General features: G+C 43.6%; 2 protein-coding genes across 4 annotated transcripts in view; both read right to left on the bottom strand.

The window, feature by feature from the left end:
- Positions 1–8: 8 nt before the first annotated feature.
- On the bottom strand, positions 9–4,512 carry LOC6581368. The gene is made up of 2 exons (XM_032731273.2): positions 3,323–4,512; positions 9–3,267 (listed from the first exon to the last, which is right to left on the bottom strand). The coding sequence occupies exons 1-2, from the start codon at positions 4,134–4,136 to the stop codon at positions 233–235; spliced, it is 3,849 nt and encodes a 1,282-aa protein (XP_032587164.2). The 5' UTR covers positions 4,137–4,512; the 3' UTR covers positions 9–232.
- A 5,176-nt stretch (positions 4,513–9,688) lies between these two features.
- LOC6581369 overlaps positions 9,689–22,898 on the bottom strand; it is an 82,454-nt gene continuing 69,244 nt past the window's right edge. Inside the window, exons 1-2 of one of the 3 annotated variants that reach the window (XM_002007068.4) lie at positions 12,396–12,709; positions 9,689–10,284 (exon numbers count right to left, since the gene is read on the bottom strand). In XM_002007068.4, coding sequence (XP_002007104.2) covers positions 9,919–10,284; positions 12,396–12,512 — 483 coding nt within the window. In that variant the 5' untranslated portion in view covers positions 12,513–12,709 and the 3' untranslated portion in view covers positions 9,689–9,918. Of the gene's footprint in view, positions 10,285–12,217; positions 12,357–12,395; positions 12,710–22,898 lie in introns of those variants that run through there. The other 2 variants (XM_044009468.1, XM_032730874.2) reach the window with 2 other exon arrangements.

Here is a 22,898-nt window from a genome sequence, read left to right on the forward strand (position 1 = left end):
TTATTATTGTTTAAGTTTAATGTTAAATATATATAAAAATTGGACTATATGCAGGCTTGTTGCCTGTCACGAGTTGGATAAATGCCTAGGATCATAGGAATTACGTTTACTGATTCTCCACTAAAGAAGCGTTGTAAGTCTACACAGGCAATTTTCTAGTGAGGATTCCTGCTTTTCCGCCTTTACCCTGTTCTCTAAGGAACCAACACCGGCATTTATATTGATCTAGAGCTCACTTCATCAGCTCAGCCATCAGATTCCGTACATAGACATCCAGTTGTGAGTAGTCGAGCAGCGTGTTCCGCACTATGTCCAACAACATGCTGGGCCAGAGGGTCTCGAGTTTGTGCAGCTTCTCGACGGCGTTGCAGGTGTTCTCCAGGAGTAGCGCAAAGTGCTGTCTGCCTCGGTCTCTGGCACTAGGTGCCATGGCAATCATACCACCATCACCACCCGAGGTCGTCGTCGTCGTGGCAGTTGTCTTCTTCCATTGTAGAGCCTCTTTGCCGACGACAAGGCGTAGAGATTTGTTTTCCGGGCGCTGCAGCCACTCCTTGGGCGACAGCTTGCTGGCCGTGCAGCTCTCGTCGAGACGCAGGCGGGCCAGCAGCGGCTGCAACATGCCCTCCGGCATGGACCACAGCACCAAATTGGACAGGCCCGCATACATGGCATTCGCCGCTTCTGTCTCCGCCTCAGTGACCTCCTGGCCATTGAGCTGCTTCAGGCCCCAGTGGGAGAGTCTATAGATGGCATAAGCTCTCCAGGCTGGCTTGCTCGTTATGATATTCCCTTCCACATCGATGACCAGCGAGGTCAATCCTTGTAGCTCGGCCAGCGCATTCAACTGACCGAGCGAACTGATATTCGTCTCCCTGAAAACGAAATGCTCGGCATGCGGAAAACGTATCTTAATCCTGCCCAGCATGCAGACAATGCTATTGAAATTGATGTAGCTAAAGTTGAGCGTGTGCACATCGTTCGCCTTTGATGGATTCCACTGCTTGTCGATGAAGCGCAGCGCTCCCTGGCCGTAGATATTCAGATATCGGCCACAAATCTCGATGAGGTAGTCGCCGCCTTGCTCTCGCTCCCGCTCTGCGGCGCTGGGCTTCGATACCGTTATGGCAGTGCTCGGTGTGGGCGTGCTCGTGGCCGTGGGCGTGGCTGCTGCAGTCGGTGCTGCTGTGCCCGCCTTGCTCTGTGGCAGCGAAACAACATTGCTGCCCGCCTGATTCGAGCTGTTGTTGCTCTGCTTCGCTCGTCCTGCGCTGTTGGAGCTGCTGCTGTTGCTGGCGCTGCTGCTGCTGATGGTCTGCGCGCGCACCAGGCTGCCAGTCATGTAACGCCTGCAGCTGCTGGGATTGGCACCTCGATTCAATTGTAGGCCCAGCTGCTGCTGCGAGATGGGCGTCTGGCGCAGACGTTGCTTGCTGCTGCCCGGTCGAGTGGCGGCTGAGCTGGAAGCGGAGGAGGCGGGCAGCGGCAATGTTGCTGTTGAGGGCGGAGGCGTCGGCGTCTGTGTGGACGTGGGCGGGGGCGTGGCAGCGCTGACAGATGTGCTGGAGGCATGTGGCGTCAGTATTACAGAGGGAGGCGTGGGCGAGGCACGACGCTCGCCATCAACTGGCGGCGAAGGTGTCCCAGGCCCTCGCTGAGGCGTGGCAGGAGCAACAGTTGTTGGACTGAGCAGCTTATTGGAGTTCTCATCGATGGCCGATTTCTGCTGCCTGCTGGGATCCTCATTGTCCGAGCTGTAACAGCTCGAAGAGGAGTCCACATTGGGTCCCAGACTAGAGGCCTCCGAGGAGGCATCCTCCTCTTCCAGCTTGGGCTTTTGAGCCGCTATAAGTGGCAGCTTGAACAGCGCCTGCAGCTCGGCCAGCTCATCGCGAGGCTGCACCTGGGACTGCTCCGCTTCCGGTTCCGGCTCCGGCTCCTCAGACACAGCTGCCTCATTCGACTCATTGATCTTGGCCAGCTCGCTGGTCAGTTTGCCCTTGGGCCGGCCCAGCGTCTGCTGCGACCTCAGCAGCTCCCAATTGGTGCGCGCATTCGAGATGACCTCCTCCCGGCGGCTGCTGTGATAAGCATCGGAGCTGCCATGCGTCGCCTGGGCCTGCTCCTTGTGCTGTCGCCAAGCGAGCGCCGAGCGACGCACTTGCTCCGTGATGGGCATCTGGCTGAGCGACTGCAGCAAAGGCAAATGCGAGACCAGGAAGGAAACACAGTCACCGGCCAGCGATACAGGATTGTTTTCGATGGTCACCTCTAAGAGGCGAGCGGCACGCGCAATGCTCGCCATGTCGTCCACCTTGTGCAGCTCGTTGTGGCACAGCCAGAGCCGCTCCAGCGCCACCAAGTGCTGAAAGCCATTGATGCGCCGCAGCTTGTTCCGCTTCAAGTTCAACTCGCGCAGGCTGCGCAGACCCTGGAAATCCTGCTGATTGATTTGCCTGATTTGATTGCCAGCCAGATTGAGGGACTTCAGCAGATGGAGGCAGTTGATTCTGCTGCCCAGGGTGGTTAGCTTATTGCCGTGCAGATCTAGGACGCGCAGCGTCGCCTTCAGCGAGGCCAGGCCACCGATATCCGTGATGCGATTCTTGCCAAGCAACAGCACCGAGAGCACAGGCAGCCCATCCAGATTGGCGATGCGTTCGATCTGATTGTCGTAGAGATCGAGGAAGACCAGCTGATGGAAGATGATGCCATAGCTGGCACTCAGACTCAACTGCTTGTTCTTAATGCTCAACTCCAGCTGCGAGCTGGAGGCGATGCTCACGGGCTCCTCCTCCTCGCCGCCAATGAGCGAGAGAGTGCTGTTGTTCAAGGCGCTGCTGCTCTCCTCGCAGCTCTGCAGCTGTTGGCTGCCCGCCAGCAGTGCTTGCGCCTTCAGCAGCTGGCGTCGCTGCATCAACTGATGCTGATGCTTCATGGCCTGCAGGCTGTTCGACACGAAGCTCTTCGACTTCTCCAGGCCGTGTCGCAGCCGCAGCGCTGGCGGCGGCGTCAACTGCGCCTGGCCATAGTTGAAGCCACGCTTGGCCAGCTTGGCGCGATGCGGTCCATTGATGGCCAACGCCTGGGCCGTTAGCGGACTGCCGGAGCACGGGCTGCCAGACTTGGGCGACAGACGTGAGGCATTCTGGGTGTTGCTGACAGTGCTCAAGGCTCGTGTGAGACGCGAATGTGCGGGTCCACCAGGTCCGCCCGGATGTCCTCGCCGACCGGCGCGCTGCTCCGCTCCAGCCTTGTTGTTTGTGGCTAAAGTAAAGCAGTTTTAGGATGAGGAATCAATTACCTAGAGCTCTGCACTTACTCTGATTGCTTGGCTGGTTCTCCCGTGGCGTTGGCTGCGGCTGCTGCGCAGGCACCACTGGCAGCTCCTTGGGTATGTGGAAAGTGTTGATCAGATTGTGCTGCAGCGAGAGCAGCCGCAGGTTGGGCTCGTTCTCGAATATGGGTATGGCAGTTAGACCCCGGCGATCGTAATTGATGCGATCGGGCAGCTCCTCGCGCTCCTTGGCCAGCCGCTGGATGCGACAGATGCCGTTCGGCTGTGGGGTGACAATCGCACCACTCACCAGTGTGCCACCCGTGCTGCCCACCAGAGTGTGGGGCGTGGCCGCACTGACCACGGCACCAACAGCCGGGGCCGTGGCTGCCGTCGTTGCCGGCCGACAGCTGTTGGAGGCAGCCGACGAGGAGGTGGACTTGGATCGTTGACGCGTGACGGTGCCGCGCTGCAGCCGCTGCTGGCTGCGCAGCTGTGCGGCTGCTGCATAGCTGCGCTTCAGCTGCTGCTGCGACTGGCCGTGACCCACCAGCAGCTCTGTGGGCGGTTGGGTGGTGGTAGCAGCTGCGGCTCGCTTCTGTATGGCATTGTGGCTTAGGGTGCTGTGGGAGCGACCGATGGGGCGCCGGCGCAGACGTTGATTGAAGCTAGGAACAAACGGTTCGATTTTCAGCAAAGATGTTTGAGGTAAATAGTTTTGTTGCACTTGTTGTTGTTGTTGTTGCTGTTGCTGTTGCTGCTGCAGTTGCTGTTGCTGTTGCTGTAGTTGTTGCTGCTGCTGTGGCTCAATTGGCTCATCGATTAGCATGGATCTACCGTGACATTTTGCCATTGACATCAATGTGCGTCGCCTGGCAATTGTAGCCGCTGCAGCTGCTCCAGCTCCTCCAGCACCTGCTCCCGCTCCAGCTCCAGCTCCAGGACCAGCTGCGCCTGTCGTCCTGCTGCTCTGCGCCTTGACTTCCACGTTTGTGTTTCATAATCGCTGTTCGTTCACAAGCGATTCGTCAACAGGCAGGGACATGATTAGGATTTCCAGCTCTTAACAAAGCAGCCAGCTGCGTTGCATAATCGTCGTCTACTTATCCTGCCAGAGCAAATCCTTGCAGTCGATTGGGCACACGAATTCGATGTCGAGCTTACCCAACTGAAAGTGTTTTTCGTTTTCGTTCGTTTCGTTTCGTTTTATCCAATTTTATATTTTATTTTAATGCTCTCTCTCTATGGAATTTTGTTTTCAATTAGAATTCGATTTGCTTTTGCTTTTGCTGTTGCTGCTGCTGCTGTTGCTGCTGCTCCTGTGCAGAGCTCCTCGCTGCTTCTCGCTGCTTCAGTCTTTGAGCTATTTTTTATTTATATTTTTCTTCATTTTTCTTTTTGTTTTTGGCTTTGGTCTACCAAAGGGCATGGGCATGTTTTATTAGTTTGTTTATTCGGGTTATACACACACACACGTAGCAAATTGTTGGCCCCGGTTGCCATAGACCTGCAGAAGACAGTAGCAGACAGGTCGCTCGGTCGCTCTCTGTCTCTTTCCCTCTATGCCGCGCTCTCTCGCTCGCTCTTACTATACCACTAAGCTATTACCATGCCTATTGCTTCGTGATTTTCGCTATTAGTTTGTTTATTTAAAGCGCTTTTAGGGCGGCAGTCAAAGCGACAAACGGCCAGAGAGACAGTCATTCGTATATTAGGTTCAACTGACATCCGCTTTTACTTCTGGCTTCTAAACATACCAAAACATTACCTTCAGCTGCTTGCATTTTCATTGGGCGCTACAACAGGTTCTATGAGGTCTATCGATATCTAGCGAAGAGCTTGTCTTAACGCGGGTATGTCAAGATATATTGAGATGTGATAATAAAGATTTAAATTAAATTAATTAACTAAGATATTCATCAAGCTACTTTCTTAACATGGAACTGCCTTTTATAGTATTTTTATAGTTCATAATTGACTAAAAATAATAATTATTATTAAATTAATCATATAGAACTACACTTGTTCAGTCTATATATATAATATTGCAAAATCGATTTATCTTTGGATACTGTTCAAGGTAATATATCAAATATATATATATATACATCTACTCTACATGTGAGACCACTAAATCTGCATTAAAGTAAATTATGTTAAATCAAATTCAATTTATCTGTCATATGCATATTTTCAATCATAACAGCCATTAAAAGATTATCAACATTTTCGACTTTAAGTAGTTTTATTAACTTTGCCATTAACTTTAACCAAGCGCGCTCAGCGTTCACCTTGGCCGTGCGTGAAAAGCCAAAGTCGTTTGCATTAAAAACATATTTGCAGGCTTTCGCTGTAGCTGCTATACTCCTTGTTGATGTTGTTGTTGTTGATGTTGTTGTTGGTAGTATGACTGTTGCTGATGAAAACAGTTAGAATTGCGTATGGCAACACCCAGCGACGACCCACTGCGAACAGTGTTGGCAGCTGTTGAGCTAAGAAATAAGTTGGATTCTGGTTAAAAGTTGGCTAAAACAGGCCAAGATTTATGGGTTCATTTGTAAGAGACACAAGTAACATATAGGCTAGAATTTTCTATAAAGTTTTGTCCCTTAAGTGTTTCCGTTAAGTATTTTCTCTGATTACTTTTTCTAGGTATTTCTTCCAAGTATTTTCTCTAAATATCTGCTCTAAATATTTCCTCCAAATATTTCCTTTAATTAATTGCTCCAAGTATTTCCTCTAAGTCTTTACTGCTGAGCTGAACGATCATTAAATATCAACACCCACTTAACTTCACTTTACTGCACTCCACGACTGACCCCCAACAGGCCTGAGAGACTGAAGAAATGCTTCAGCTGCTGCCCTTTATATAGGGCAATTGTTGAGCCCGACGCCAGGTAGAGGTCGTTGCAGTCGATCATTAAGTGACGAATGGGAACACTCTCTCATTCTAGCTTCGGTTTACTTAAAACACCAAATGAGTACAGTTTCATATATATAGACAACGTAAATGATCGTGTGTAGGTCTTCTTCGTTTGGCAGAAAGACTGGAGAGACAGGAGTTTCTTCTGTTCTATAGTTCTCTCGAGGCTAAATCTAGCCTGAAATAGGCTAATTCAGCAACACTGACTGCGAAAGAGCTTTGAGTGGAAAGACACGCACATAATTGGCTGCCAGCATAATGGATTCACGTGCCAGTTTGCCTGTCTGGCAGCACTGGCTGCTGTTGCTGCCGCTGCTGCTGCTGCTGCCATTCTTTTTCTTTGCCCTTTTTCGCCAGCCTTTTGCATATGCAATAGCTAAATGACAAACGCAGCGCACATGCTAGAGTGAGACAGAGACAGTCGCATATGCATTCGTCAAGTTGGAGGTACTCAACAATTAGCACGCACCACAGCGCAGGCAAGTCGACACATAAGAAGAGAGCAGCTGCATGGACAGGCCCGTTAATCTGTGCTAGTAAAGAAATGCGTGCGAGAGGGAGGCGGGGTGAGCGTTGCGAAATCGAAGACACAGCAACAATTCGAATTTGATTGTTGTCATAAAAAAAAGGACATAAAGCAAAAAAAAAGAAGAAACTTGACTGGAATGTGCGTGCGTTGGCGAAAATATTTTCCTTCAACTAGCTGAAGCACAGCTAGTCGAAAAACAGCAACAGGAGCTGCCTCAATGTCTGGGCTGTTAATTGCAGTTGCTCCAAAGGGTTCAATAACTCGGCTGTTGATTGGCAACCAAGGCAGCCAGGCGAGTGTGTGAAAGTGTGGGTGAGCGCGTGTGTGATTGTGTGGGTGTGCGTGTGGGAGTGGGAGCGTGGGCAGCGGATGAGGCAAACAGGCAGTTAGCCAAGTTTAAGGCCCATCACGATAATTGTTATTGTTGCCTGCGTTCAATGAACTAGACGAGGACAGCAACAAGTGCAAAGCAAGTACAAGGATTTCTTAATGATATAACGGTAATTGAGTAAGCGGAACAATGTAGAACGGAACGTTGTAGAAAATAATTGCATGCGCTTTTTGTGGAAGGATAACTTGCAAAGAAAGAGACGGAGTGAGAGAGAAGAGACAAAGATAGAAAGAGAAAGTAAGATCATAACAAAGAGAGAAAGATAATGAATTACTTAAACGGAGAGGCAGAGAATAAGAAAGAGAATAAATAGAGCGAGAATGATGGAGAAATAGAGAGTGATATTGATAGAGAGAGAGATAGAGAGAAAAGGTTAGAGTGAGAGAAAGAGAGAGAGGAACCGAGAGAGACAAAGAAAGTGGTTCATATTGATCAGGAATCTATGTATAAGCCTTCTTCTCCGAGTCCAATATATGAACTAGTTCTAATAATAGCCACACACAAGTCAGTTCATTTTCAGCTAATTCCAAGTTTGTAAAATTTGCCAGCTTTCTCCTTCCGCTTGCTCTTCCTTTGGCACTTACCACCAGTTGCACTTTGAGTTTTCTTTTCTGCCGCATTGCTCGAGTGTTGCGCAACAATTTTTATTTTCAAGTTTAAAGTTGCAAAAGTTGCATAAACTTTTGCAAATTGTTGGCCATTGCATTGCGTCGTCGGTTTATTTAATGCCATTGTCATTGATAGGCCACGTTCTTTAGACCTACGCCACCCCTGCCGCCCGCCACGGGGTTAACCGAAGCTCCTGTTGTTGACATCCTTTTGGGCCATTAATTTTTCAGACTTTTGCATGTTTCAAAAGCTTGGTTAAATTGTCGTTGCTGCCCTGCGCCACAGATAAAGACTGCAGCGCGGCTTCAGCCTTTGACCCCGTGCGCGCACAACTCCCCCCTCCTGCACTCGTCTGTCAACCTTGGCGATATTTTCACTTTCGCTTTTTGCTTTACTCTGCACGCGCTCATTATCTCAATTGTTTCTGCTGTTGTTGTTGTTTTTGTTTCTGTTGCTTTTTCTTTCTTTTTTTTTTTTTTTTTTTTAAATAATTATGGCGCGCTACTGCAATTGTCCCTGACCAAGCTCACACACAGACACAACACACACACAGAGAGACACAATCGCATAGTAGAAAAGAGTTGATAAATTGTGCAGAAAAATTGCGTGGTAAACAGAGATAGATAGAGAGGGAGAGAGCGAGGGACTACTATGTATGAGTGTGTATGTTATTTATACACACACACACACACATCTGTGTTTGTGTGGCATCATTAGCTTTTCGCTGTTCTTCCTTGGCCCTCAGCGCTGGCCGAGCAATTTAATCAACCAGGCAGCGCGCAGAAAAGCTGATAATACCGTTATGAATAATTTACAGCAAACAAAAGCATTTACACGCACACACACACACATACACAACTATGTAGAAGCGCTTTATTATTGTTTTACTTCTCTCTGGGCTTATGTATAATTAATAATGCGACTACAAAAGTAACCAGACCAAAAACAATAACAAATTTAATAAATGCAAAATAATGAACAGCTATGGAATACCCTATGACTAGCATATTCCTGTATATAAATATGGATATATGAACATATTTATTTAAGGGAGATCCTGAACTTAAATCGTGAACTAGTTCATTTTGTTCACTGGTTCATCTGTGCAGGATTCCAGAATTTAGTTGTTCACTCGAATGTAATCAACGACTTATAAGCAGCTGAACTACTCCATAAAACTTATCGTTTAGCAATAAGTAAATAAAATAAATTTCTCTTGTATAATCAAATAAATGTAATGGGATTATATATCATAATTGACTGATCGCTGAACAATATCGGTATTTGACTGTAAATATTAATGTTCAAAGGAAATTGTACCAAATTCTATATAGTTATAGATCGGTTACCTTGGAAGTAATTTAATATTTTAGAGAAAATAAATATGGGTTTGTAAGCCCATGATTATAAGGTATAGTAAAACCTGTCAATATGTGGTTTGATTAACTTAACATACTGAAATATAATACTCTGTATGCAATTAAGAGAATTAAGATATCGTAGATATGCCTATGGCGTGTTGATACGATAAATTTATAGAAAGATGTAATCAATTTAGAGCATTTGCCTTACTCTGATATGAGTATACTCTTTGCTAGGGTATTACAGGTGTGGTTGCTTTCTGATTTAACTTTCGCATTCGCATATACACAGATACAACTCCGTTAACAACGGAGGTCATTTTAATTAGATGCGGCAACCTGTTGCGGTTCTCTGCTTCAATGAGGAGGTGTGGAGATTGCGGCTATGTTTTCTTTGTGTAAACAGGCTGTGTCTCAATTGAAGCCACATTCTCATGTCAAAAGCAATGCCTGCTTCTGTCGGCGCCGCAAAAATCTTGAATGAGACGCCTGCGGTTATGCACCACGTGGGTAGATGGGGAGGGAAAGACCCGCCCCTGGTCGATGCCTCGATTGACCGCAGTCAATTAGACGAACAGCAGCAAAAACCGCCAACACATTAGCTTGACATTTATCGCTTAAGCATAAACATATATTTTTTGGTATTCCTTCACATAGACTATAGGGAAAGTAAACTAAACAGACTTATGTAAATACGAGAGACAAACCTCTCAATCAGCTGAGACTAGTTAATAATTCTATTCTAGGAGCTGATCTAGTTATAGTCGACTGTCATGATTTCGATTATTGTGTCGACCTCCGACTCCATTAGTAGCTCGCAAATGTTTATCAGCTTGGACTAGCTTCTTCTGTTTTTCGCGCCGCTGATCTAGTTCGCGTGAACCGCCACAGTTTTGAACGTCTGCTTAGGCCAGCCAGCTCGCTCGCTTCAGTCTGCTTTAACAGCTCATCCTTGGCACTGACTGTTGTTGGCGATGGCTCCGGAACTAGTTCCGTTGTGTTGAGTATTTGTGCGACGTGTGCCTCGTCGATTGTGCCCTTAAAAATCAAAGGATATGGCCACTCATGGCATATGGTGGGTCCACCGTAGTCCCGCAGCGCCTCGATCAGCTGATCCAAGCGCTGCACCTCGGCGTAGTCATCGTTCAGGCATCTCACCTCATCCAGCAATGCGGCCACATTCGATTCGAGCACCTGCAAAACCACCCGCAAGAGGTGCGATTGAAAATTAGATTAAAACTTAAATCGCTTAGTTTGCTCGATTTGCGACAAGGTGCGAGACGCGAGAAGCGCGACGCCTGGCACGGTATCAAATAACACCGTTACGCTCTTTGATAGCCCCGCGCTGGAGGCCTTAAATAGGTAAGAGCCAGATAGATAAGCATGATCGACGAGTAGATGGCCTCTAAATGGGGCTGTCCCTCAATTCTGTGTTTACTTTTCGAATTGCTTTTTAAGGCCTTTAAGACTGCGACTTGAGAATATTCATATTGAAATGCTTTCAATGATAATAATAATAATAATGACAATAATAGTAATAATTATAGTAATGCTGATAGCATTGTGGCATTATATAAGAATTCCTACTAATGATAAGGATGATTAAAATAAAAATAATATTGAATATAACGTAAATATTGAAGACAATTATATGACTGATATTATTGACAAAGATAGTGATGATGAGGATTGTAGAATTATATAAGATTTCATAACAATCACAGTCTTTAGAAGTGTTGATGATTAAAATAAAAATAATATTGATAATAATGATAATAATAATATGATTGACAACAGCAATTGCAGTATAAATAATCTCTGATTATTTAAAGGTACCTCAACTTGGTTTTATTCTACCCCAACATCCCTCATCGTACTCACACTAACCCATTTAAATTAATTACACGGTATGACTCTGGCATATGCATTCACCGTTGACAGCTCGGGGTTCAGTTAGCTAAAATCTATGCATTTGCCACCTGCTACTATTCGCCTTTCAACTATTAGCTGCCAATTAGCAAATGCTCTGAACCACGCAAACTAAGCTCCATGTCAAAATGCATGTCAGCCAACGGCCACGCCCCCTATCACGGCCACTTACAGTGGGTCAGATGGTGACGATTGCTAGGCAAATGAGAAATATGCTAAATATATTTCATTATTATTAACGTCATGAAATCTCTTTCTCATAGTTTTGATGAGCCAATAGGCATTTTAAGATCTTGCCGGCATTGCAAAATTTATGCGAATCATCTTGATAATTGCCCATTGTCTAGACAAGCAGCCGAACCGAGTCTGAGAGTGTGTTCCATATTGTGTTTAGTTGCACCCAGTGGCCAGCTATAATTGCATTAACTTGTACGAAATCTGTGTCGCAACTGTTAACAATTGAACTGAATTCGAATGCAGCTGTAACGAGGAGAACTGTATTACTAGAGGGACAGACAGACAGAGAGAGAGAGAGAGAGAGAGGGGGGGAGGGAAGGGGAGTAAAAGGTGTTGAGTTAGTGGTGTTTGCTTTTATGACACTTTACAGCTGCTGATAACATTTAATAACTGATAACTGGAAGCTGTAGTGAAAGCCGAGTTACGATAACTGAATGCCACATGTGAATTAAAACAAGTTATTGTTTTCGATTAAGAGTGAACGACCAGCAAATACCCTATGTTAAGTTGTGTGCATGATTGAAAGGTTTAGCGATTTCAGCTGTCCTCTTGTATTTGTCTTTCAACTGAATTCAATTGACGTTAATTACAAAAAAGGTTCTATAATATGATCAGGTTTGATTTGACCTACATTGAAATACAGTATGATATGATCTAAAGTATTCAATGCATTATCAAATTAATCATTTCTATCAACAAGTAATATACGTAGAGACTCCTCTTGTATATAATCTATGCACTTCAATCAAACTAAATATATGTTTTTATATAACGCTCCTGACTAGAGTTTTTCCTTACAATAGTATCTATGCACTTCAATGTGTTACGAAATGGAATTCAAATTCAGAATACCTCTTGGTAGGGTATAGTAATATAAATAAATAGTTGACATGTCTGCCGGTTTGTGTCATATCAATTGTCGAGAGCTTTCAACAACAAATGTTATTTGACATAAACTCACACACTCTCTCTCTCTCTCTCTCTCTCTATCTCTCACACTCTCACCCGCCCTCGCGCGTTGTCTCTTTCGCATGACTTATGCACTCGACATGTGACACGAATTACACTTGATGCGCTTTTCAAGCATTTTTATTTTTATTTTATTTTTTTTTTTTTTTTTTTTTGCTCTCTTCAATTACCAAAAATTCAATGTGCAAATTAATAACACAATTTAATATTTGAAAAACGCGTCCGCGTAAGCTCTCAACGCTGCGCAGCAGCTGCCGTCGATTGGGCGGCGGCGACGTTGTGGGCATGGTCAGCAGTGCTGTGTGTGTGTATTCCTTGACTAACGGCAGCCACTGTGCCGGCGCAATTCTCCAAGTTGATTTTGCTTTCCGTTTTTACATAGCGCTAATTTTAAACATTTTTGTAAAATGTGTTTTTGCTTTTGTTGTTGAGTGAAACTCGCGGCCGCTCGGGCTCAGCGCTCGGCGTTGACTGGCCAGCGGATTGCTTAGCGGCAATGCGACGCTACAGATACAGATATATGTATAGGTATATATATGGAAATATATATATTTGTAGGTTTCCAGCTGCCCCGCCGTAGGCACTTGTCGCACTTATTGTTTACGTGCGTCAATCAGCAAGAGAATTGAGCAGAGAGACAGCAAAAGCCAAAGAAAGAGAGTGTGGGAGAGAGAGAAAGAGAGCAGTAGTGAGAGCTAGGGCGTGCGTAATATAATTAGCTAAATAAATTTATTTTCATTTAGCCGCCGCCTCAAAGTATGTATGTATGTGTAAATTGTACTTAAGCTCAATTGCTTAAAGCATAAATCGAATTAAATCAGAACAAGAAAATATGTATTCCATCAGATTTTGCTTTTGTAATTCATGATGAATGAGCAAAAGCTAACTTTGATTGGAATTAAAGATATATTGCAAAAACTATGAGTCAAATGTTCATAAAATTACTCAAAGGTTTGTATTGTTATATTGAAGCTATAGTTTCTCTAGGTAAAATCTGTCGCATTCACGTGCAGCTAAAAGTATGCAAAGTTTCGTATTCATCCGTATTCATGTGCCGTCTGAGTGTATGCAATGATTTTTGATCAGCTTTATGAATGCGCCGAGCCGAAGCGCACAGCGCAGTTGCTTAGCCATTGTTTGGGCCAAAAGCCAGAGCCAGAGTGAGAGCCAAAGCCAAAGCCAAAGCCAGAGCTAGAGGTAGAGCCAAAACAAGCGTCAGCTGCTGTCCATTAAAATTTTAATTTTGTGCACCATTTGCCATCTTAACTGGCCCCCGCTCGCACACACACACACACACCCACTCGCACACCCGCACACACCTACACAATGGCATGCAAATCCCTTGGCTTGAGCGATTATGTTGATGTTGATGACTGGCCTGGGAGGCAGGAGGCAGGTGGGCGGCAACTTACCTGCAGATGGCAGCGTCGCTGCCTTCGTCGATAATACGCTCAATTCAATTTGCATATTCAGTTGTCCAATGAAGCGCACAGCAACAACAGGAGCAGCAGGACGTGGGATCTGCGATCCGTTTCTACCAAACAAATGCGTTTTTTGCCAGCCTCGTTGGCCACTTGCAAGCAGCAGCAGCAGCAACTCCAAATGTGTTGCTGACAGCTGAAGGCACGCATGAGCTGAGATCCAACAGCAACAACAGCTACAGCTGCAGCGGTAGCAGCAGCAACTACTGCATCTCCACTTGCTCTCACCTGCTGTTAGTCCATTACGCTAGCAATTTAACTTGCGCCACGTAAACATGATTATCATCTTGAGTGCAACGTGTGGATCCTGGAAACAACCCATTTCCTTCTCTATACCACCTTTATACTGCCTCTATCCACCTGTGCGTGCAATTGAAGTCAATGTGGGCCAAGGATTGGGATCGGGATTGGGATTGGCATTGGGATTGGGCTTGCGCTTGGGTTTGCTGCTGGCAACTGCATAAGCTAAAGCTATTAATGCTCGCTTTGTTGCTCGTTGCACTGCACACTCGACGAAAATGATCAGTGAGTCGCACTTGAGGCAAGTTAAAGGAATCTTAATATTACTCCAAAAATTAGAGAAACCGATTGGTGAGAAGGGAGAGTAGAGCTAATTAGATTTAGCAGGAAACTGAACATTTTTGTATACCCTTTATATATTGTAGATTATTATATATAAGTTGATATAAATTTACTTTATCTTTACTTTGAAATGATTAGCTTGAAGAAAATATGCAAGTAATTTTTTAAATAAAAATAAAGTCTGTATAAAACTATATTATAACAATAAAAGCTTACCTAAAATTGATTCCAAAATCTAAAATGAATATATCTTAATCATATCAATCACCCAGTTAATTTCTTCAAGTGCATTTGCTGTTTTTGCTCAACAGCTTTTGCTCCTCTGGCTGAACTGTTTAACGGCGCTGCAATCTGCTTAAAAGTGCAATTAATTTAATATCGTTGAATGCGCTGCAAAAACTACCAAGTCCCCAAGAAGCCAAGCCCCAAATCCAATCTCAGCCCCAAAATCTGAATGCATTTAAGCGCTCGCCTCTAATTGAGCTTGTCAAAATCAGCTGCAGTTTGGGCTTGGCTGCCAGCTCGACATAAGACACAGACACACATACACACTTGGCAGCGTTTGGTAGAGGTTTCAGCAGCGAGTGCCAGTGGCCACTGTACACTGTTGCCTCAAGTCACGCACAGCAACGCCCACCTAAAATTGTGCGTCCTAGCAGGTGGCAAAGGGGCACGAGCAGGAGTCGAGGGCTGCAGCAGCTACCCGAAAAATGACAGTGCAGAATTTCAACAGCAGCTTGATTAATTTGGGGGCGTGTATATGCTTAAATTTGTGGGCGTGGCTGAAATGAAGCAACACCATTTTAATATTAATGCCACAAAACGAGTTGGGCTGCTGCGACACGACGACGACAAAAAAGGCAAACGACAACAAGGGAGGATCAGCGTGTAGCAATGGGATGCCAGGTGGAAAGGGAAAGTCTCAAAATTTATATTGAATAAGTTAAATATATAAATCTATTTATCATTATTTATATTATATTACGTTTACAATGGAACTCAACATGGCATGGAAGTAGTTTACAGGGTATATGCTAGTCGATTTTAAGCTCGCACTTATAGCTCCATTTCTGTGAATGAGTGCGAGTTGGGTATATGGAAAATTATAGACGATATGGTCTAGTCCTAGCTTATAGCTGCTTTACAGGGTATTTGTTAGTTGCCTTTTGGCCTTGCCATTTAAATATAAAATATGTACGCGGCTAGGTCAGATGCAGACAAACACAGATTTAAATAGACACACTCACGTACAGAGATAGATACCAGGAGAGAGAGAGAGAGTGATAGACAGAGACAGACAGACAGACACACGCATGGATAGACAGATGAACTGGTATTCAAATAGAGGACCTCACAAAGTAGCGTTGACAAACCCATTATCAGAAAAACAAACCGGAGATTAACTTGGCAAAATGTCTGTAGACGCCATAAAAACTGAGAGATGCTGAGAGAAGAGACACAGAGAGAGAGAGAGAGAGAAAGAGAGAGAGTGACTGAGAAAAAGACAGAACTATACAGCCGACAAAAGTTCGAAAGAGATAGCGAGAGCAGGAAATCCACAAGGGCAGGCAAATGTTAAATAAAATATGAACAGTGCACGCATACATATACATATACAGATATGTATGTATATAGAACACATACATACGCATATGTCCTGGCAGCACTGCAAAAGTGACACATGAGCATAATAACAGCTAAGACCTTGCTAAGCATCAGGCAGTCAACAACCACTTGCCACAGCAGCAGGCAGCATCGAGGCGGCAGCAGCCAGGGGTAAGGATCCGGAAACAGTAGCAGGAGCAGGGCACATGACCGGACAACCCCCTTTTTTGGGCAATGAGTCGTCCTCGTCGTTGTCGACGTAGACGTCGGCGTCGCTGTTGCCGTCGCCGTCGCTGTCGTCGCCGCTGCACTCAACGTGATTGCAAATTATAACGTCTGAGCAATCGCCGGCAGTTGTGTGTGCAAGAGGCGGACCTCGAAATACCGCCCATAGGAAATATAATTCCACGGCACGGTCTCTCTGCCTATGACTACGGCTGCGGGTGTCCGGCGTACGGTGTACGGCAAACGGCGTAGTCAGAATTTGGTGCACGCACTGCCACGTCTCGTGGTGGTTGGCCAGACGAACTCTGCAACGGATGAGAGCAGTCGAGCTCAACTGGCAACTGGTTGGTTGTCGCTTGGTTGGTTAAACTCCTGCCTGCTTGCCTGCCTGCCTGCCCTTTGCCGTCTGCTGCCGCGCCCTCAGCTCGGGCGCCCATGCACGTTTCCTGCCGTCGCTCGAAGTTTAGTTAATGCTGTTACCATTTACTCTGTTTTCTTTTTGTTGTTGTTTTCAAAATAACTTAATTATGAATTGGCTGCAAATTGCTGCAAAATCTCTTTTACACACTTTCAAAATGGCTGCCATTGAATTTTAATGCCAGCCTAAAAGCATGCAACAGTTCTTATAGCATCGAGTTTATATACTCGAGTGCATTGTTTTTGCAGTAACTTTAGATTAGATAAGTGAATCATATTTGGAAGATTGTCGGGGCTTAGTTAAGGTATGCACGAATAGATTGTAGCGTGCTTAAATTGTTGTCAATTAAGGTCATAGTTGATTGAGCAATTTACATTGTTAGTTTCTAACTTCTGCTTTACCAATTAGACGTATGAGCTTCCGGTCAACACGCACTTAAATAAACAGCAAGTAGCCAAAAACATTTTATATATTAGATACTACCCGAAACCTGCTTAAAATTAATTTATAAAATATCTTCTTTAACTTTATCTGTGATAGTAACATCTGATTCTCTTCCAAAGCTCTCTCAGAAAAGTTGCTCTAACAGTTAACTTCAATTAGGAAATTTCCAGCCTCACAACTTACACTTGAGTTACGCCGTAATACGATTAATCTCTCTCAACTACCATCAATAAAACTCCCAGCTGTAGCCAATTTACCAATCCACATAAAGCCCAACTCATCACTTTTGCATTTGTTATTAACCCATTTGCAGCCAAATGATTTAATTGAATGCGCCTCACACACTCTTTTTATGGCCAAAAATAATGCTAGGACATGAACATCCTTTACTACCACATATTACTAGTTGTACTGTGGAGGGAGTATGTATTTTTTTTTTTATTTTTATAGCATTCGAGAGACGATGTTCTGGGCACGTGGCAACGCGGAATTTCTTGCTTTTCAGGCGCAAGGTCAAGGCGGGCCATTGTAACCCATTGCTCAGATACACACAAACACACACACGCACACGCATACACATGCACAAAACCGACCACACACACGCCCACCCTCTCGGAGGCAGCTACAACTAAATCCTTTTTGATTAAATTCAATGTTTTATATCCAATACGTTGGGCGGGTTGCCTGGGCTGTGACTATAGTCTTTTGGTCATGTTAACATTTTATATCTCTTTGAAACGCATTTTTCTTAACACAATGCTATTTTTTTTTCTTTTTTTGTTTTTGCTGCTTATTTTACCCCCACACACACAAAAGACATAAAACAAAATGGCCAAGCTAAAAGAGACACTGGCAGGAAAATAGATTGAAGTGTAATCATGGTTTTGAACTGCTACTCGGCCATACATTTAATCCAAGCAAACGTAGCAAAGCACAAAATGGCCAACGAAATGAGAGAGAAAGTGGAGCGTTTACCCTAGCCCCACACACACACACACATACATATATATATATGTATATATATAGATATATTTATATATGTATGTGTGTCTGTATAAAACAAAAGGCATTGTAATTGAGGCTGGGGTCCTAGCATGTAGGTGGAAAAGTTCGCTCAGGCCGTACGATTGCTCGTGCGGCGCTGCTTATTCCGCTTGACTGATTGAAGCGTCTTTGTCTCTGTCTACACACAAGTCTCTCCCAGTGTGTGTGTGTGTGTGTGTGTGGATGTGCGTGTGTGAGTGTGTGTTATCTAAGTTTGTTTGAATAAACTTAAGCGAATGTTTTGTAAGAAGATTTCCTTTATTGCCAAAGAGTGAGTCTCTTCGACTACACATATGTATATGTATATATGTATATATCTATCTATATATATGGATGACAGTTGAAGCTGTGTCCTGGCTGACTGTTTGAATCCTTGCTAACGTTGCCACTGCAGCTTCACTATCACACACACACACACCCTTCGCCTTCCTAGAACAAATATTCAGCTGCTTCTGCGAAGCCTTTTTGAAGTTCACTTTTGCATCGACTCGATTTGCGTTTGCTCTCAGTTGCTTTGGCTCGGTTTCCCATATAATGCCACATAATGCCAAATCGATTGTAAACCAAGACCGAAACACTTCAGTCACCAGTCAATGGGTAGCAGGCGGCAGGCGGCAAGCAGCAGGAAACTGGCAGCTGGCAGCGAGCAGTTGGCAGTTGGCAGCAGGCAGCAGTCGATAGCTAGTAGCAGTCACTGTATCATAATAAAACGTCTAATTCTACCAATTCGACATCTTGCCGGACATTAGAGCTGTGAATTACAGTTCAATTTAATGAACAACTTTTATGAGTTTTATGAACTATAGAAACTTTTAGTCCTTTCAGCCATTCAGGAACTTTTGAACAAGTTCAGTTCGGAGACAAAGTAGTTTAGTGGGTTATTTCAGTGAGTTGTGAAAGAAGAGACTTTGGAATATGTAGTTTAATATGAGAAAGTCACCTGAAGTTGTTCAGTTCATGAACTAGCTCCTCATAGTTCATGTTCCATTTCCGAAATATAGATTAAAATATAAATAAATGTATAGAAAAAAATGTATAAAAAGTACTAAAATAGCATTAAACACTCAACAATTCACATAAAACAAAGTCAAGCTAAACACTTTTAGCAAGAATTTCTTTAAAGACAAGTTCCACTAGTTATTCATTTAACAAAGTGTCCTTATTCATTTCAACAACCAGTTCAATTGAGCAAATTTCAATAGCTCTGCCAAACAGATAAGACGCAGCAATGAGAAAAACAAACACAACCAAGAGAAACCAACAGACAAAGGCTTAAGTTCTTCGATTTTGAAATAATATTTAATGACCGTAAAATTATATAGAATGCTAAATTTGAATTCTGTTTGCTCTAAGCTCCGCCTCTAGTTGGCTGCATTTGTTTTTATTGCCAGAGTTTGAGCAATAATCATATTGCGGTTTGTTGGTTTGACATTTAGGAGGCTAGAGACTGATTAGCAATGGGATAGGCTATATGGGACGATGCCATTTCGTGTAGCATGCGATGAGATTAAGCAGCAAAGGCAATAAAAGTACAAATTGAAATGTTATCATAAAAAGAAAGACCAATTGAGTGCCTAAAGCTAATTGTTGTGCTAATTAGTTTAATTCAATAGGAGATTATTAGTGGTTATTATATTGTATAGATGTTGACATCCTATTAAAATTATAGGGGAAAAATTTATACATTTTAAATTTAATTTCATTATTATAAATTCCACACTTTGCTTTATGAAAATATGTAACAATTTGTAAAATAATTCTCATTTAAATTCCCCCTTCAGACTTGATAATTGAACTTGTTTACTGGAAGATCAAAGTTCGTTACTTTACCTCCCTTTTAAGAGCTGATGCATGTGCAAAACTTTCTGTCCGTAGGTATATGAAAGCCAAAAAGTATTTTTTATTTGAGTCTTAAGCGTGCATCAAAATTGAGCTGCCACTTGAAGTCTTTGATAGTTCTTACCCAGTGCAACTACTTTCAATAAATTCTTACTTGTTATTGCTGTTTGCGCTCTTTCGCGCGCTCTGTCACTCTCGCTCTCTCCCCTCTCTCTCTCTCTTTCTCACTGACTCTTTTTTGATATATATATAATATATTCAACGCACACATCGGACAGACTCTTAAAATGGCCATAAAGCAAATTGTGAAAAATTATTGTGTATATAAAATTTAATGACATGTCAAAAAGGATATCCGGCATACGGCATAAATGGCGAACGAAGTGGAGTAACTGAAGCAAAGAATGGGCGTTGCTCTGACATCGTCAATGTCCTTAGTCGTTGTCCTTGTGGCGCTGTCGTCTGTGTGGAGCAGCAGCACCAAAAGCTTGTTGTTTGTGGGTGGTATATTTAATGTGCTGTAAGTCCTGCTACATATGACGCTGACAATTTTAGTTTAGTTGTTGTCTGTCGTATTTGGTATTTGGTATTTGGTATTTACTTCTTCACAGTGATAGAGATATAGGAAAAGAGGCGAGATAGAAAGCAAGAAATACATAATCAAGCGCAACTTTATTATTTTGTCGAGCAACAACTGTTTCGTGTGGGCTACTACGATGCCTTCAAAGCCAGTCTAGTCTCTCTGCAGCTCGTTATGGCCGTCATCATTACCCCCCGTCTTGGCTGCTCCTGCTCCTGGTCTGCTCTCACTCTGGTCTCGCTGCACATTTTATAGTTTTCAAAAGTCACAAAAATGTCAATTGCTTGTCATGTGCGCTCCCCGAACGCCAAATGCCAATGCCATTGAATAAATTATATTGTGGCCATAAAATTGTTGCTGCCTGCTGCTGCATGTTTTACCATGCCAAAGTCTCACGTCCCATTCCATGTCCGGGCTTACTTAGTAATGCCAGCTACAAATAGCATCCGTCTGCCCGTTTTTTTTCTGCTGACCAACACGAGCAGCTGGATCCCCCTGTTTATTTGCATGTGCGGGCTAATCAGAGAGCTCAGCTCTTCAAAATTGATTTCCACCCGCCGACCCGCATCCCATTCTCGCAGGGTATGCAGCGGGTGGATTGCCGCTGTTTTGCTTATTAGATCACCCTCGGCATTTGCGATAATGACGCCATAAATGCTGAATTATGGCTGCATGCCAACCAAAAAATACAAGCAGAAATGGTTGAATTTTGAATGCTCGACTAGGCAATAGCCTGTAAATGGAAAACAGTTTTAGTCATACATTTTAATACTTACCAATTTATTGAGAATCTGATTTTTATACCCTGAACCCATTGAAAATGGGAAATCAGGGTATAATGGTTTTGTGAAAAGTATGTAACAGGCAGAAGGAATCATCGCAGACCCCATAAAGTATATATATTCTTGATCAGGACGACGAGCTGAGTCGATATAGCCCTGTCCGTCTGTCCGTCCGTCCGTCCGTCCGTCCGTCCGTCCGTCCGTCCGTCCGTCCGTCCGTCCGTCCGTCCGTATGAGCAAAAGGATCTCAGAAGATATAAGAGCTAGAGAGCTGAAATTTGGCATGCATACTCGTGTATACCATAGGCAGTACGAGTTTGCTTTATTTTTTCGATAACTCATCCGATAACTTTTTTATCGAGAATAATCGAAAAATCGACTTGGTTTTTTCAGCCTAGTTTGAACACTTTTAAACCTGGAGACTCCAAATTTGCGTTGTATATAGAGTTAATGGACACCAAGGTTTTGTACTTTACAGATTTTGGATACCACGCCCCCTTCGCCCCCAATTTGTAAAAAACGCATTTCAAGTACTAGAGACTTGTGCTTTGGATTGTACACACATTTTAACCATATGCTTACGCTCTGAAAGTTTCATTAAGATTGTGTGTCTACAAAAGAAATTATTCAACAAATAAATTCTCATAATATTGCCCACACTGCAGCGCAGCCCAAGCGCAGTCGCTGCTTACTGCGCAGTTAGCATAGCGCAGGCTTATGCGTGCGTGTGGATGCATGTGTATGTATGTGTGCATAAAAGTGCAGAATGATTAGAATATCAGCTTAGGGGGTTCAGGGTATCTCCTAGTCGAGCAGTCTCGACTGGAGCCTTCTTACTTGTTTTTATTTACATTACATTTCACTTCCCTTTGGACCTCATACACATCCTATATCCACAGCTTTTGCTCTTGATTTAATTGAGCTCTGATCGCCTTCTAACTCTTGATCTTTATCTCATCGTTAAACTTTTCAGACCTAATCAAACTATATACTCTTAAAAATTTACGAAATGATATTGATTTCATAACACTCTGATCAAAGTTTTTTCGACTCTTGTGAGATATTTATCGAATATACAAACATCCTATAATTTATAACTCTCTGCTCGCGGAACTTAAATGTACATCTAACGTTCGTATACTATCCTATTTCGAATGATTAATTACATATGTGTAACAATATCTTCTTCAGTCTGTTATAATCATTCATACAAACGCGCGTGCCATACCATATATGCTCCACAAACATTACAGGGTACACTATGAAAACAAAACTTGAGTTTTGGCATTCTTGTGAACTTAAGACCTTTTGAATTTTAATCAAGCTAAATATTGAAGCAGTTGCTGTTGCTCGTATTTTCACTTTCATTGCGCTGTTTATGTAGTCGAACGTCGGCCACATATAGATATGCTTGGTATTCGCATCCACTCATCCTTGTTAGGATGTGTTAATGTTCCACGCTTGAATGGCGCATAAATTTCTTGATGCGGTTTTTTATGCTCTACCATTTGTCTAACTGGGGTGACTGTCGAACTCGGGACCACTCGACCCTCGACTGTCTGAAGTAATTGAAAATATTTGAAATAATTCATAAAATTTTATGTGATTTGCGCTTTGAAGTTCGCTTATAAATACATATACATATCCATTTGGCAAGGCCATTAAAAAATAGT

Source organism: Drosophila mojavensis, unplaced genomic scaffold (genome assembly GCF_018153725.1).
Source record: "Drosophila mojavensis isolate 15081-1352.22 unplaced genomic scaffold, ASM1815372v1 contig_74, whole genome shotgun sequence".
NCBI lineage: Eukaryota > Metazoa > Arthropoda > Insecta > Diptera > Drosophilidae > Drosophila > Drosophila mojavensis.